The sequence below is a fragment of the Lemur catta genome, chromosome 1 (genome assembly GCF_020740605.2).
Source record: "Lemur catta isolate mLemCat1 chromosome 1, mLemCat1.pri, whole genome shotgun sequence".
NCBI classification, from domain to species: domain Eukaryota; kingdom Metazoa; phylum Chordata; class Mammalia; order Primates; family Lemuridae; genus Lemur; species Lemur catta.
Genome location: NC_059128.1, coordinates 102,342,187 through 102,360,213, shown reverse-complemented (window position 1 = coordinate 102,360,213; position 18,027 = coordinate 102,342,187). Strand labels below are relative to the sequence as shown.

The 18,027-nt window shown below is 38.4% G+C and overlaps 1 protein-coding gene across 2 annotated transcripts in view; it reads right to left on the bottom strand.

Moving 5' to 3' along the window:
* The window catches only part of NEO1 (neogenin 1), a 196,125-nt gene that overhangs the window by 26,099 nt on the left and 151,999 nt on the right, over window positions 1-18,027 (bottom strand). For both annotated transcript variants that reach the window (XM_045531562.1, XM_045531570.1), the window contains exons 12-19: window positions 17,939-17,988; window positions 16,739-16,886; window positions 13,114-13,224; window positions 11,842-12,036; window positions 7,543-7,638; window positions 3,588-3,763; window positions 3,367-3,505; window positions 779-886 (exon numbers count right to left, since the gene is read on the bottom strand). In XM_045531562.1, coding sequence (XP_045387518.1) covers window positions 779-886; window positions 3,367-3,505; window positions 3,588-3,763; window positions 7,543-7,638; window positions 11,842-12,036; window positions 13,114-13,224; window positions 16,739-16,886; window positions 17,939-17,988 — 1,023 coding nt within the window. The remainder of the gene's footprint in view (window positions 1-778; window positions 887-3,366; window positions 3,506-3,587; window positions 3,764-7,542; window positions 7,639-11,841; window positions 12,037-13,113; window positions 13,225-16,738; window positions 16,887-17,938; window positions 17,989-18,027) is intronic.

Here is an 18,027-nt window from a genome sequence, read left to right as displayed (position 1 = left end):
TGAAAGCTAGAAGCAGGACAGTGCTAAGAAACACTTTTCCTTAGGCCACCTTATTCATACAAAAGAACTTCAGGAAACAAAGTCCGGTTTCTCAGCACACACTCATACGGAGCAGAGGCTTCAAAGGGAATACTTAACAGCTAAATTTTATCAGGGTTCCCTCCTTGATAAAGCTGAGTAAGGCCTAGTGTCCCTTCTGCTGTGGAAGGTTCGCCTCTGAAAGTCCAAGGAAAAAATTCCAGGTCCCTTCAAAGGCCTAGGCCAATTCAAACTTTTAACTTTAATTGTAAGAGCACAGGTACCTGAAGTAGCAGGTCTGGATGGAAAAACGAATCAAATGCCTAGTGGGCTTTTTCGGGGGCTATAGAGTAAAAGAATAGAATCTACTATATTGGGTATTAACCTGTGGAATTAGGCACAGGGTATATAACTCCAAAGCCAGTCATCTAGGCAGAGTTAAAGAAGAACAGCTTTCCCGAGGAACATAAATATGTCCATAAAGTCCCACTACCGCCAATGGCTATGTAGCATATCCCATCCTCATCAGACTTGCAGTCAGAACAACCAACTGGTGACCCATTTTTATGCCACTATGGGCAAACAGCACACCTTCACTCCAATTTCAAGGACCACCATGACTCACACCACCCCATAAGATGATCAAGCCAGCCTCAGACTCCCACTTCTCCCAACAACATAGGAACCTATGTGTATCTCTGGAATCCTTCTGCCAGGCAGGAACAAGGCACAGGCAAGTGCACACTCAGAGGCATCTTACCTGTAATTTTGCCATTGGCTTCAGAGGGAGGCTGCCAATTCACAATTATGGTCCTAGGCTTTCCTTCTTTACTCACAACTGTCACGTCCTTGGGTGGAGAAGTAGGAACTACAAAATAACAATATTTTCAATAACTTCTGTCCATTTCAATTTAATTCACCATTTCCTCAACCCTTTCCACTTGTAAGGCACCATAAAGCAGTAGTCCCCAACCTTTTGGCACCAGGGACTATTTTCATGGAAGACAATTTTTCCACCGATGGAAGGTGGGGGCGGGGTGGCTTCAGGATGATCCGAGTGCATTACATTTATTGTGCATTTTGTTTCTATTGTTATTACATGGTAATATATAATGAAATAATTATACAGCTTACCATAGGTTGGGCACCCCTGCATACAAAAAAGAGATAAAGCCTCCTGGCTTCAAAGAACTCATAGTCTATCTATAAATAGGTCCAATAAAAACAAGAATATGCAAAATGCCAAAGAGAAAATACCATACTATGAGGATACAGAATCAGCATCTTGGCAGGGAGTCAGGGATAGGATAATAATGTAGGGAAATCAAATGACATTTGTATCAAGCACCTACTAGAAACTAGGTAATGTACAAATTGTATCTCACTTAATATTTATCACATCCTTGAAAGGTCATTACATTATCCCTCCTTTATAGATCAGGACACCAAAAATGAGAGAAGTTATATAATTTGCCCAAGATGACTTCCTCCTCCTTAATTTTAATTATTTTGTTAGAATATTTTAAAGTGTAAAATAGTATTCTCTCTTATAGTTGGCTCTCCAACCAAATATGACTTTTAAAAGCCCTACTTCATTGAAGAATACATGATTTACAAATTGATATTTCCTTTTCTTTTTCTTCTTCTTTTTATTGAGACAGGGTCTCACTCTGTTGCCTAGGCTAGAGGCATTGGTGTCATCATGGCTCACTGCAACCTCAAAACCTTGGGCTGAAACAATCCTCCTACATCAGCTTCTCAAGTAGCTGGAACTATAGGCATGCACCAACACACCCAGCTAATTTTTTTAAATTTTTTGTAGAGATGGGCTCTTGCTATGTTGCTCAGGCTGGTCTTGAACTCCTGGCTTCAAGCAATCCTCCCACCTCAGCCTCCCAAAGTGCTAGGATTATAGGTGTGAGGCACTGTGCCTGGCCACAAATTGATATTTTCATTTTAAGTTTACACTAAAAACATACAGCCAACTGTTGAGGTTATTGTTCTAAAGTAAAGCTGTTTATACAACAGAAAGAATAAAATAAAAAATGACAGTTCATTTCTTGTGCTTCTATGTTATAGCTGAAAAGTTTTAATGTACTAGTAGGGAAATGAGCAAATTAAGTACATCCTAAAATTTACTCTTCTTAAAATACTAGAATTCTTGTAGTATGAAATGGAAGGAAGTCTGGAGAAATGCAAACATCTTAAGGGAAAACACAATCTCATTTGTTAGCTAATGGGTTGGAATTAAAGTGAAAACAGTCTTAAAATGGTTGGCAAAGAAAGCAAACTCAAGGTCTATTTAAACTTCTGTACTATATTTCTAACTCTCCAAATCCAGCTCTTTTCTCTGTAGGAAGACCAACCAACTGTGCAGAAGACAAAAAGACATTAGGACCAAGTCCAGTCTGTGGAGAATTTATAAATCAATTTTTTCATTATTCATATATAGGAAAGAAAGAAGTAGGAGGCCAAAATAGACAGAGATTCCTAAGGGTTACACATATCTCCACACTAGGAAAGCCCAAACGTAGAAGGGTGGGCCTAAAAGTGAGCAAAAAGCAAACAGAATCTCAAACCTGGATAGCCCGCTCTCTTTACCTGCTTAGTGATTATCTCTCTCATGTTCACTCACAAAGACCCTAAGGATATTTCAGTGGACGATGTTATAAGACACTAATTGGTTTGCAAGAAAATTGCAGAGGTAGCTTTGGGGTCACCTAGCGAAGCGTTCAGGCTCCAGCGAACACGGCACTGGCAACTGCTTGAATCAAGGGCAGGTGGCTTCATCTTTCTATCTCAATTTACCAGCAAGCAGGATCAACGGCAATGATCCCTTACGTCTGTCTACCCAGTGCTTTATAATATACCATGTCTTTCCCATCTGTTCCTCATTTTACCCTTATATAACCCTACAAAGTAGGAAAGGCACGGATTATTATACCTCTTTTATAAATGGGAAGCAGCCAAGATTTAGAGAGGTTGGATGACTTGCTCATGATCACATAGTCAGTAGATGGTTGACCTGGGCTTAAACTCAAGTCTGTCTCTTGATTCCTAAAATCTAGTATTCTTTGCCTTATAGTATCCTATTATTTGCTAATATTCTTGTTCAGTGACGAAAAGAATATAATCCATCGGTACAAATAACAAACACTGAACTATGAATGTAGTTGCTTACTGTGTTCTGTATAAATGTGTCAGATCATGTACTCAGTTCTTTCCTTGGGTAGTAAAAGCAAGTCCCATGACTTGGAATGTGGCACAACATCAGCAAGGGCTTCCATTGGCTTTCATATCTTGCAAAGAGAAGAAACGCCATGTGACACGGGTTCTGACAACACATACCTAATTCAAAGGTGGTCCCATGGGCTGTCATACTCCAGGTGCTTGATCTTCGACCTTTGGTCACCATCACAGAGAATTCATAGAGTGTATTTGGTTTTAAACCAGTCACCAAATAACTCAAAGTTGTTGCATTTGCATTCTGAAAAAATATGAATTGAGAATTTTAAAATTAGAAAATATCAATGATTAGCTTTTTCCACCCAGAGCAAATGTGTCAGTACCTTGTACTTGGTGTTTGCTGGGATGTTGGTTTTCCATCGAACTGTGTAGTATCGCGAGTCTGTAATCTTCTGGTGTTTGGGCAGGGAGTTGTCCGCCCACGTGATCCGTATGGTGTCATGACTCAGAATGGAAGCCTGAACTCCCACTGGTGGCATCATGGGAGTGGGATCTGGCACTGGAGTGTATGGAGCATTAATAACAAATAAATCAACTTCAGAAGTGTCTGGGTAAAAAGTAATTAAAAAAGGGAAGTGGCATTTTAATGTAAACAAAAATAAAAGAAAAGGGAAATGCAGGGTAATATAATGAAATGAAAGGTGAGAAATGGAGAAAAAGAAAGAAAATCCAGAGTTAATAGATAACCACCATTCACTTAAAAGAATATTTCCCACTTGTGTTCTTTCAGGAAAAATTTGCAGGAAAATGTTAAGAGAAACAGTAATTAATTATATTCTCTAATGCATTCTACAGGCATATTAAAATGTGATAATCCAATGATTGTTAATGACTTCATGCTTAAATTTTCTTAAAATTACTTGAAAATTCTACCTCCTGCTCAAAAAGGATCATGAAAAGACCAAAAACGGCTTTTAAAATCAAGGGTATATTTCTGAACAAGAAGTACAAAGTTCATTTTGCTTTGAGATCTCAGTGAATGTGGCTAAATTTTGGAGACAGGAGTTAACAGTGTGTATCACTGGACATGTGAGGGTCCTACTCTCAAACGTGAGTCCTGAACGTCAGTGATGGCAACTCAGCCTGGCCTTAGTATTGAGGGTACCTGATACCCACACAGAGTCAAGTTCATACATGCTGATGTCTCAGGTCTAAAGGCCATACAGCGGCATGGCTCACACCCAAATAAAACAAAAGGAACTCAGGGGCATTACTCTTCCTTAAGGAAAGGCAAGCTGACACCAGAAAGAAAGCTGGACTACCTGCTGTACTTTCTTTTGCTGAGTCAGAGAACCACTCAGTAATGAATCCCGTCAGTTAAGGGAGATCTCATGGTTATCATGTGTCCAAATGACAAAGTCTTCACGACCTTCAGAAGTCAGAGTACTGTACAGTACCTATTTGACGGAAAGGGAAATCTATACTCATGTGCTGTCCTGTACCATATGCAATGGACACATTCTCTAAGCATCACTGCCAAAACAGAGGCCAGCACAAGCACAAAAGCAACAAGGACCACGGGCCCAGGGCAACACAGCAGGGTTTCCCACATGGGCTTTCCCAACTCTTGGTTAGGTTTTCTAACTATACACATACCGATTTAAGTTCAGGTTCCACAATGGGTTTCTCACACGGTTATGGTGCTTAGTCCTTCCTATAACTCAAAATCTGCAATGGCAAAGGCCTTGTTTATGAATAACTACTGAGCTAAAGTAATAGCCTCCATTTCTGTATTTTTTGTACAATCAGGACTAAAAGTAACAGAGGAACACTATACATTATAATCAAGGGCTTTGTTCAAAGTTTGTCAGGACACATACCAATTACTTACAGAAAATGCACTTTTACGTAAACAAATCATTGTAATTCTTTGAGAAATGTTTTCCTTATATGAACCAACTCTTGGAAAATGTAACTAGGTTACACGACTTAAGAACATTTCCTTCCATACTTCTAGCCAATAGGCTGTATTTTTAAGCCACACAAAAGAAAATCATTTCTACTTTTTTCCCAAAAAGTTTGTAGAAAATGCATATTATGAAAAAACTATGCATCGTTTTTAAAATTTTTCACACAAAATAAACTCTAACTTATTATAACATGTTTAAACAGGATCTACTTTGAGGCACTAAGAAGGATAAAGCATTAGTTTCAAAAGAGACCCTATTGGAGCAACATGAATTCTGCTAAAATTGAAGCAAGAACAAATATCAAATTATAGTGAAGCTTGGGCAGAAGAATGGTGAAATCATCGATGCTTTACAAGAAGTTCATGGGGACAATGCCCCCAAGAAATCAGCAGTTTATAAACGGATAACTCATTTTAAGAAGGGATGAGATGATGTTGACAAAGCCATCCACATCAATTTTGAAGAAAAAATTCACCTTGTTCATCCCCTGAAGAGGACCAAGAACTGACAGCACAAACATTAGCCAACACCACAGACATATCAATTGGTTCAGCTCACACAATTTTGACTGAACAACTAAAGTTGAGCAAACTTCCCACTCGATGTGTGCCAGAACCGTTGTGCCCAGATCAGCTACAGACAAGGCAAGAGCTCTCAGTGGAGATTTTAAACAAGTGGGATCAAGATCCTAAAGAATTTCTTTCAAGAACTGAAACAGGAGGTGAAACACAGCTTTATCAGTATGATCCTGAAGACAAAGCAAAATCAGAGCAGTGGACACCAAGGGGTGGACGTGTCCAGTCACAGCACAAGCAGACCTGCCAAAAGCAAAGGTCACAGCAACAGTGTTTTTTGGATGCTCAAGGCATTTGTTCATTGACTTTCTGGAGGGCCAAAGAACGATACATCTGCTTGTTATGAGAGTGTTTTGAGAAACCCTAAGCTTTAGCAGAAAAACACCTGGGAAAGCTTCACCAAAGAGTCCTTTACCACCGTAGTGCTCCTGCTCATTCCTCTCATCAGACATGGGCAATTTTGTGAGACTTTTGATGGGAAATTATTAGGCATCCATCTTACAGTCGTGATTTGGCTCCTTCTGACTTCTTTTTGTTTCCTAATCTTAAAAATCTTTAAAAGGCCCCATTTTTCTTCAGTTATAATGTAAAAGATACTGGATTGACATGGCTGAATTCCCAGGACCCTCAGTTTTTTAAGGATAGACTAAATGGCTGGTGTCATTGCTTACAAAAGTGTCTTGACCTTGATGGAGCCCATGATGAGAAATAAAATTTATATTTTTTATTTTTATCTTTTAATTTCATTTTTCCATGAACTTTTTGAAGTTCTATAGCCTGATTTAAGAAAGTAGCAGACCACTTATTTAAATATTCTCTTTTAGCCTTATTTTTTTCCTTTCTGATACTAAAACTATTTCTAAAAGCACTTATAAATTTTAAGCTCATTGGAGCAGAAGACAGGACAAAACTACCAAACGTGTAGTAATGATGCTGGTCTTAAGTAGAAGCTTAAAAAGGAACAAAGAATATTACCAAATCTGTACAATTATGCAAAGTATCCAGAAGACACGGTAGATAATACAGATGCAAAATTTTGGTAAACAAATACAAAAGAACATTTAAAAAAAAAAATCTTTGGTTTTCAGGACCCTTTTAAAAAATTTACAACTCTAACATACTTACTTTAATAAACTTTCTCATTCAGATTAGATGTTTTATATATCTATAGAAATTTTACATTATATGTACATTACCTTATTTTAGAGATATTTTAAGTAGATAATTCAAAGAAAAAATAATGAACATTTGGTTTCTCTTATAATAAATGTATAATTGATCAAATGAATAGTACCTCTGACCTTATACTCTTTACATAAATAAAGCTTATGAAAGGTACATGGAAAAATACTTTTCTAACTTATTCAGGTGACTAGTAAAGCAACTGTTGGATTCACCAATATATTGCTATAATCAGTAACCTATATAATTTCTCTGGAGATATAGAAGTCTTTTCTTTTTTGACTCATTTTAGTTATAACTCACCTGCCCAAAAGATGGAAAATAACTTTTAATTCTCTCAAACCATGCTTTCCAAATCCTAACACATTAAAAACATGTATACATATCTATGCAGAATGGTTTACATGACAGGATTAATACCTTCCAAAAAAGCAAAACAGGAATTAACAGAACTTTCCATGTTGAAAGCCCATTTTCCCATTTGAAGTCTGCACCCCAAACTGCCATATGCTTTTCCTTCCACTGACACCCATGGGGCAGGCCTCATGTCAATATCTTATGTAAGCCGCTGTAAAAAGTGCTGGAGACCAGGCATAGACAGGATACCTCACCTGTGTGCGGCCTGGTCACAGCACTCTCGTACAGGGGGATGCCTTCACCCACGTTGTTGAACGCTTTCAGGGTTATCACATAGTGAGAGCTGGGATCTGAAGAAAAGAAACACATGACAATACTGTGAAAAAAATCCTCACTACAGAATTTTAAAAATTCAAGGGTGACCTTGCATAATCTTAACTGTAGAGGAATTAAAGAAAAACAACTTTACAATTTTTTATGTGGAATGATTTTGGGGTGTGGGGAGATGTGAAGATGGAAGCATACACAGTCCAGAAAAATTGGCCGGGATCAAGTTCCTGGGTCTAGTCTCAGTAGTGGAGGTCGACTGTGCTTGAATTCTCTCTCGGCCTCTGCTATGGTCCTGTGATGTTCATGGTATGGTGTAGGCTTGGATGAGAATGAATAAGTAAGATTCTCATATGCTAGGAGCCTACCGGTGGAGCCTGAAATTAAACAAACCCCTTTCCCTCCCTGAAGAAGGACAGTGATTGGAACAACTGAGGTAGAGATGGAGGAGATAAACTTTTAACCTCAGCAAGTCCTGAATGTCCTTAACTCTTCAGGGGGCCTCCAAACCCAGGACCGGCCAAACCTCACCTCACCAGCACGTAAACTTCTTGGCTGGAATAAGATATGGCCCAGGATTTAACTGGCTTGGAGGTCATGTTGCAATTTTAAGACTAAGAGAAACACTCCCTCTAGGTGATCATGCAAAATGCTGCTAATTAGAGAAAACAGGGGGTATTAAATAGGTGACGCAGCATTCACTCTCTTACTAGCTGAGGTACATCAGGAAGATTCTAATTCATCACATGCCTGATCCAGGCAAGGTTTAGTACGGGCTACTTCAAAAGTCCAGTTTTGGAAATGAAGACTTGGGTTCCACTGAAGTGTTCCAGGGTGAGGAGCTGACGTATTCCACTCATTTCTGGCAAAGCTGGGCAGTTTTCCAAAGTGGCACACCTCACGTGGCCTGCATTATCTCAAAAGCTTGAAATAGCTGCTTTGCTTAGTGGCCCGCCCACTCTCCCGATACTAAAGGGTGATATGTAGAGGCACATGGTCTTCCGGGGTTAAGACAGAACTGACATCAAATGGAATCAATAAGACACTACTTGACTGATGAGGAAAAAGTTAGGCAACACGACAGACGGTGATGTCATTCACTGAGACTGGGGACAGTGGCAGAGTGACGATGACACATGTCTTCAAGGCTTGATTCCAGGCCCTCTTCTATTCCCACTCTTCACCCTCTTCCTGTGCACTTCATTCCTTTCCTTAGCTCTCATTAGCAAGCATGTGCCATCAACTGCAAATACATATCTCTGGTCCACATCTTTCTTCTGAGCACCAGACCTCTATGTTCAACTGTCAGTTTGGCATTTCTCCTTGGATGTCTCAAATCTTTCTCTTTCTTCTTTCCCGTCTTCATGCTTGAGAACTGCTCCAGTGTTCCCTAGCTCAGTAAACAGTACTACTACCAAGCCTGCTGTTCAAGTAAGGAACCTGGGAGTCATTAAGACCTCCCTCTCCCTCATCCCTTTTAGGCAAGTGAGTCTTGTTGATGTGACCTGCTTGTCTCTCACCCCTCTTTGTCTTGTTCTCTGTGCACCCTCATTACTGGACACCTTTCAGTGCACTGAACACTATGTTCTCTCTTACCACTGGGCCCTCCCATAGGCAGCTGCTTCCCATGCTGGGGACACATCCCACCTCTTCTCTTTACCTAGATAAGTCTGTTTATCTGAAAGGGCTCTTTCCACACTGTACTAACCTCTCTAGTTATGTAGTCTATAACGCTCCATTTCTCTTCCTCACACACTGTGAACAATTTCAGTTGTTTTTAAATCATATTATTGCTAATAATTGTGACCACGTCTGTCTGATTCTCTGCTTTATCTCTAGCAGTGTCTGGATATTACAGGGGTTCATTAAATATTTGCTGACTGACAGATTTGGGGGAGAAGATACTTTAATTTTGGCCCAGAAGGAATATAAGATGTATCTAGGTACAGATAGCTAGTAGGCAGATGTTCATATGGATCTGAAGCTCAAGGGAGAGCCCCAGTTTGATGAATAGATGAATTCCTAAATGTATTTAACCTCTGACTTGCTTCTTTTACTCAACGGTATACGCATCTTACATCTATCTAGGTTGATAATTATAGGCCAAGCTTAATTTACTTTATGCCAGATCAATTTTTTTGCTACTTCTCAATATGCACTCTTTCCTAATAAAAGAGTAACTTTTCAAGCACATGCAGTGTTCCTTCTCATCTCTATGTTTCAAACCCTATTCTGATTCAATCTTTCAAGCCCAGGTTAAGTTTCTTCCTTGACTATTCAACTGTGTCTTGCTAGCTTTCCCTTCTCTGAACATATTTCACTTCAACTCACTTCACTGTTTCTTGTGTTTGACTTTTGTTCTATTAGACTGATAGCACCGGAAGGTCAAGAACCAGGTCCTACCTACACTGCAAAGGATTTTTACCTCAGTAGTTTCATAAAGGAAACAGTAGGAGGCTGGTTGCCACAGGGACATTTTGATTCTACCAGCAAAGCTTTCTTTTTGCTCTCCAACAATTGCCTGAGGAGATGTTCATGTGGCAGAAAAATTTCCTAGTTTAACTACTGTGCTGTTTCATCTTGGAAGAAAAAAGAGAAAGGCTACTTGGTTTTTGAATAAAGATTTAAATTGCTGCTTATTTTCTATCACAAAGGATGAGGGTAACTCATCTGTTAGGCACTTGAAGTTATACTTAGAAAGGATGTTTACAAAGAAATGATTTGAATAAAAATTTGGTCAAAGAAAGATCTGTACTGCACTCCAGGCTGGTTAACAAGGCAAGATCTTGGTCTTTTTTTTTTAAACAAAAAAAACAACCAAAAACTACAATGATAATCTAATTTGGAAAACTAATTATGCCTATCAAAACCAATTCATTCTCTACTATAAAATATTAATATCTCTCAAATTCTCTTGCTTTTAAAATCAACTATGAGGTATAATTAGCATATAATAAAATGTGCCCATTTAAGTGTACATTTTGTTGAGTTTTGACACATATACATACCTGTATCATCACCACCAAAATTAAGATATAGAATATTTCCAATAGTGGAAGTAGTTCCCTTGTAGTCAATTCCTACCACCCTCTGGTTCTAGGCAACTGCTCATCTTACTCTGTTACCACAGATAAGTTCTGCCTATTTTGTAATTCATAAAAATGTAATAACACAGTATGTACTCTCTTGTGTTTGACTTCTTTTGCTTAGCATAATGTTTGTGAGAGTCATTTCTGTTTTATTGATAGTGTATTTTTAAAAATTGCTGAATAGTACTCCATTACATGGATATAGCACAATTTACCATTTACTTCTTGATGAAAATTTGTTATTTCCCCTTTTGGGCTACTCTAAATAAAGTTACTATGAACATTTGTGTACCAGTTTTTATGCAGACATGTGTTTTTATTTCTTTTGATTAAATATCTGAGTGGGATTACTGGGTCACATGGGTAACTTTATAAGAAACCTCCAAATTGTTTTCCAAAGCAGTTGTATTATCACATTCCCATCAGCAAGTATGAGAGTTCCAGTTCTGCATCTTTGTCGATATTTGGTATTATCAGTCTATTAAAGTTTAGCAATTCTAGTGGGTGTGTTAACAGTATTTCACTGTGGTTTTGGCCATTCTCTCTCTATGGGGACAAAAGAGATCTTTTTCCTTATAGAATGCTAACAAATGTAGAAGAAATAGGGAATCAGAAAACTACCATTGGGGAAACACCATAGTAATGACTGTTACTGTAGATGCTAAAACTATCTATATTGAGTGAAAGTTTGATGAGAAACAGGACATTTACAAAGACTCAAGGTATCTCCTAAGGTACGTATTAACTGCAAAGGAAAAAGTAATTTTACAGTGTGAAAATGTAGCAGATACCATTTTAACCAAGTGATTAAAGTTAAAAATCATTAGCAATAGACTACAATGTGCTTCCTGATATGATACACTGACAAGAACCCAACACTTCCACACTATTCCTTCCAAAAATGCATAACCTGAATATAATGAAGAAATATTAGACAAGTCTAAACTGAGGGACATTCTACAAAATGCAAACGTAAATATGGTTAAATGTTAACCTTTGGAGGATCCAGGTGAAGAATATATAGGAATTCTTTGTATTATTTTTGCAATTTGCCTGTAAAAATAAAATTATTATACAATAAAAAGCTGAAAAGAAAGAAATCACATACACAAGTACTTCCTTACTTAGCAAACGTACCCAGATTTTCGATGGTATAATAGCGCTGTTTATAGTCCACTTTGATGGTCTGGGCATGAGGGCTGCCAATGCCATAACCAATGGCATAACCTCTGACCACAATGTTCTGATTCTCTGGAGGAGTCCAGCTTACTACGATGCTCGTGACAAGAGGGCGGACGTGAAGAGAGCTAGGCACTTCAGGAACACGAGTTTCTGTAAGGAAAGCAGAAAAGCAAGATGAGAACCACTTTCCTTTAGAATATTTCACCAACCTTGGGCAATGGTGTTCAGCCTCCTCCCAAACTATTTGGGGCTAGATTTTTTACATTATGTCCAAGACTTCAAAGAAAACCTATATGTATAGTGAAATATGGCCCACGGTTTTACTTCATTCTAAAAAAAAAAAATAATAATACCAAAATAGCCTTAAATCCAAGACACTGCAGTATTAATTTGTAAGGGAAGACAAAGAGATCCAAGAAGCTCTGCCCAGTGAAAAAAAACAAACACACTACCTTTCAATTGCCATTCCTCTTAGTCCCACATCCCATTCTCAAACTCTAACAGGTAAAATGAGAAAGACAACACCAGTAATTAGTAGCCTGTTGTCAACAGGTGATCAAGCATCATGTTACAGCAATGGTACCAATTATTTACTCTCCTAAGTAATATGATAAGTCAGAAAACATGACTTCTTAGAGCCATAATTGATTCAACTGGTGGGAGACTAAGAGGCTTAAAAAGGAGGCAATTTACAGTATCATTCACATACATTGTTTTAGGGCATAAACTGCTATCTTAAAAATTAGTAAACTGAGACTTAGAATAAGAACTCAGTCTTTTGTCTCCCAAGTCCAGCACCTGTCACTGATAAAGGTGCTACCACACACGCCCATATGAAATTACCCATTGAATAAACAGGTAGAAAAAGGACAAAGTATCCAGGACTATGGAAAAAGAGCAACTGCAATTGAAATAGAAGCATAATTTATGTAGCTCAGTCTTAAACTTTAGATCATCCCTCTATTTAATGGCTTTAGTTAAAAAAAAAATATATAGCACCTGCTCATTTTTATTTCACCTGGTTCTGCTTAAAGGGACAGTTCTCCAAAAGGCACTGCAAAAAGTCCATTCCAGGACCCTTGCTGCATTACAGGAACAACAGCAGTGTAATCACTAAAGTTCACAAATTTAAGCCATATGCACTCCAAGTCCGTGGCTTTCCAGTTTGACCCATTTGACTACAGTTAGTACCTATCATACACCAGTACTGTCGATTGTTGTTCTTACCATCCAAGTCACTTTCAAAAGTTTCAGCAGACAGCCAGTCAGTTGCCGGACCTGTGCCATTGATTGTTAGAGCAGCCACTCGGAAATTATATTCAGTTCCCCGATCGAGACCTTAGACCCAAATAACAAAAAAAGACAAGCTGAAACAAGAGCTTTGGATAAACAAAAGATTAATAATCGCTCATTAAGGCAAATATCTCAGCCACCAACTCGGTCCAAAGCTTGATAAAGTTTCAGTTAAGGTTGACACAGAAGAGAAATACATAAACACAACACAGAGTAGCTTCCATCACTAAAGTAAAGGCTGAAGCCCACACAATCCAAGAGGAAAATAGAAATGACTAAAGCTCCCAGGAGATTACAGACTTGTTTAAGAGCTCGGAGGCACCTCAGAGATCATTTAATGCAATCCCTTCATTTTGTTACAAATGAAGCTAAGGCCAAAAAGACGCCAAGGATAATGAAAGAGTTGTAACAAAGGACAAAGTCAATGGGTCTCAGAAGGCACCAAACCCCAGAAAAGAATGCAAAGATATAACTTCTATCAGGTTATCTCTGTTCTCTGAGCCACCCCTCATAACCAGAGCAGAAAGAATTTAAGCACCAAATATGGTCTAGAAATCTATTCCTTAACAAGCAATTGCCCTTACCTATATATAGTAAGTAAAAGAGGAAAAAAACCTGAACCCTTCTATTATGCAACTTTTTATTTATAACCAGCTAATAAAGTACATGATTTCCCATGTATCAAGGGTAACAAAGATCCACATACAAAAGTCTATCCTAGAAAGTAGGGCAACAGTTAATAATATGGTCAGTTATTCACATATGCATGCATACATTTTTAGAGCACTTAAATATCAGATATTGTGGTAGGTCCTGTAAGGGTTAGGAAAATTATCCTACTTCCTCACATCCAGATATTGGGATCTGGTGAGCAATGCAGCACAGAAACTCCAATCAAAGACAGAAACATTGAGAATGTAACTTGGCCAGGATGCAAGATAAGCCCTAGCGCAGTTAACCAATCCTGTCACACGGTGTGGGTAGACAGATGGTAGGTTCTGTTCTCCACAGGCCCATCATGAATCTGTCTGCCCACAAGATAGCAAGGAGCAAGACAGAAGGAGGAGCAAAATGCCTGGGCCCAAGTCAGTTTACTGTCTTGTCTCATCTCTGCACACACTGAACCAGAAACTGCTACAGTGGGCTGCACATGTGTTTATAACTATTAGCAGACAATAACCTGGACTACTAGCAAACATGGCTCAACTAAAATCCTGAAAGAATCCAACCAATCAGATGATCATTCCCTGCTTTTTGAGGACAGTTAGAATGTATGACAGCAAGTGAGCTAGCAAAGAGAACAAGCAAGAAAGAGGCATTGTGTAAAGAGGCCAAGAGTTCCTCTCCCTCTAAGTAACCTTAAGAGCTCATAGACTAAAACTAAGGTACACAATACACATCATAAAGGCATGGCAACATTTAAGTGCTATTAATAATAATTAGGTCTGGCTAAAACTTAATCATATAATTTACTCTTCGTACAGGATCTTGGTAATCCATATTATTACCTAATAATCAAGCTTCAAGTTAATGCCTCAAGAGAGCAAGGATGTCCATTTTTGTTTACCATTACATACCAACTGCCCCGCACATGCTAATAAAAAGTTCAATAAATCTATTAAATAAATAAATCTAGATATTTTAAAATGCAAGAATTTTCTTGATAAACATAAAGCCATTTTTACCACAAAAATTATATTTTGCTTACACATCAAATGTTTCATTGAGAAAATAGTCTCCTCATGGGTGAGGAATGTACTGTATATTTATACTATTAGCAACAAGAATAGTGTCTAATATACAATAAAAATCTACTACTAAATATCCAAAACAAAAGCTTTTCAGATGAGAAATGTCATTTATCTGAAACTGCAGTAAAATCAGAAGATGACTGTTGAGGACATCTGTGATCAACGATCCCTTAGTGATATTTCTTAGCAACAGCTATGCAGACATGTGTACTGACTGCAGCTGAGGGAAGTGGGGTTCTTGTGAAGAAGCTAGGTGAGTGAAAGATACCTTTGGAGCCAAATATTCATCTTTTCCTATTTTGAAGGAAGTCAGTCCCATCTATGAGGGGAGGAGTAAGGAGCTTGCTGATTGCTAGAGCACAGATTTGCGCTATCAGTGGCTCTCTCAATTTTTAGAAACTTACACCTATAAAGAAGGCAAAACATTACACTTTTTGACCCCAACATCTTGGTTCCCTCAAGAATCTGGTCCCTAGGCGCACAGGAAAGCGGCTGATGCCAAGTTTCTCTAATCCTTTTAATGTTTACCCAGGAAGAATGAAATGTAAGGAAAGTCAGAGTTTCCAAAGGGTGATGAAATTAATTCTTGGGCTTAGATAACAATGACAATACCTCTAATTCTTGTAGTTCTCTTTTACCTGCTCTGCGTTTGGGTTTCCTAGCAAAACTCATCTGAGCCAGTGTTTGTCCTGAGATTAAACATGCCCTGCTACTGTAGTGTTCTAGTTACAGATAATTCACACCATTGGTTTAAATGTACTAGACTCAAATTCGTCTGTTTGCTTGCAAAACACAGATGGGCTCTGTTGAGTGACAAATTAAGCCAATGCAGTTGAAGCAGTACTACCATAGGCACGACCGATGTGAGTTGTGAGTCTGTTCCTAGGACAGAGGTGGGATGATGGTGCTCAGGCACATGCAGCTGGGGAGGACAGAGTCCAGGCACTGCTAAACTATAAAGGGCTGGGCAGGATGGGCTCTGTTCAGACCACAGTCAATTCTGCAGCCATATTAAACATCTATGAAAACCCCTATAGAATAGGGATAGCTTAGGGGCATCTGTCTCTATTCTTTGTAAGCATGGTCTCAACATCCACAGGGCAAAAGGCACTTAATCTGCCTCCCATGTTTCTCCTGCAAAGGAACTCGGTTCTTGCTTAGCCAACTCTACTTCCCTTACTTGAGGAATAAAGAGGGGCATTCTCTGTGATCTACAGGATGAACCCACATTAGACACACGCTTGGGTCTGTTTTTTTAAATCAAGTACACCACTTGTTCTGTTGCACAGAAAGGGAAAACCATACAAAAGGAGCTATCTCTGACAGAATTTTCTAAAAGTTTATAGTGCCCATATTAGCAAGTGTGATTACTGCACTACTGCAACTATTCAGATATTGTTTCAGGTGACAGATACACAAGTGGCGTCTATTATAAAAATCATTTTCTAGACCTCTGTTACAAACTAGATTGAGTGGAATACTTTCTTTGCTCATACAGCTTTGTTCTACCTTTTTTCAGATTACAAAAAAGCAATATATACACTCAAAAAAGAAAACATGGAGAATACAGAAAACATAAGGAAAGAAATAAAAATCAAACACAATCTCACCACTCAGAGATGGCAGAACCTATAAGAATGTTTTCCATTAATATGTATCAAGTCAGAAGTGAACCGAACTATTAAAATTTTTTTGAACCATTTTTAATTTGTGTAAGTCAATAGCTCAGAGGAGTCATGAGACAAGCATAATTCAATGTCTGAGAGAGACATCATCCCCCAGCTTCTGCCTATTGCAAAGTAGCTTACCTTCAATCAGCTGAGACAGCTGTGTCCCGGTTACCAAGGTCTCAGTGACATCACTCTTCCGGGAGGCCTTTCGGTAGCGAATTTTGTAGCCAGTAATCTGACCATTTTGTGTGGCTGGAGGAGGTGGCTGCCAGTGAATCATAATGCTCTGGAAAAGACAAGATTATAGCGAAAAGCCTGAATATATCAAAAGCTTGGTCCTAACTTTTATGTATTACTACCTTGATTTCACCATGTAAAGAGAAGGAACACAGAGGCAGCAAGATGCCCCGACAGAGTTTTACAAAGTTATTTAACAATCACTCAAAAAGATTTCTTCATTTTAAAACCCTCAATGACCAAATGGGAAGATTATATATTTGAGCAGTATACTGTGGACCCCTGATCTCCTAAGTATTCTGTCTGAATGAAGACATTGGGCAAAAGTCTCAGAAAAGTTTTCAGAAGGAAAATCTAAGCTCAGAGGATTGGGAAGTATATTATTGTTTGGTATAAAGATTCTTTTCCATCTCCAGCATGGAAGAGCTGAAATTAAACAATTTATATCTAAAACTCTTCAAAAAGGGGATCATTAATTAATAGTTGGTATTTCTTAAAGAATAAAAGGAGTCTTACACTATTTCTTGAGAGGACCATGTATCTCAGTTGTCTATGTATTCCAGAGGGGGCTCTGGGCCTCTGAGAGGCATACCCGGCCCTTGGTGTACAGTGAACTTGACTGGGAGGGACAGTGTGAGTAGACACAACCCATCTGACAGGTGTCTGCCTTTAACTCACATGGAGCTCATCTCACAGCACCAAGGACCACATCATCATAAACAACTTATTTCCTTCTGCCACACCACTAAGGTTCTGGATGGTTAAGACCTATAATGTCATGTTTTATATAAAAATAGCAATTTATTTGCAGAAAGACTAAACTTGTTTTGGCATCAGAGAAAGGAAGTAAAGTTCAATAGAATAAAGGAGTTGGTTTCTAAGCCCAGTTTTACTGGTAGGTATAATATCTATGTCTTCTTATTTCTTTGCTTATGATTAAGTTCTAATTTATAGGTTTACTATTTTTAAAAGCAAATAGATTTTTTCAACATTGACAGTCATTTGTTTTGATGCTTTCCCACAGAATCTCCCACTGTATAAGTCCTTCTGAGGCTCAACAGTACACCAGTAAAAATGAATGGCAGCATTATAAAGTTTTACCTTCGAATTTCTCACTTCTAAGGACAGGTTCTGAGGAGCAGCACTGGGAACTAAACAAGACAAAAAAAACTTTTTTAATCACCCACACA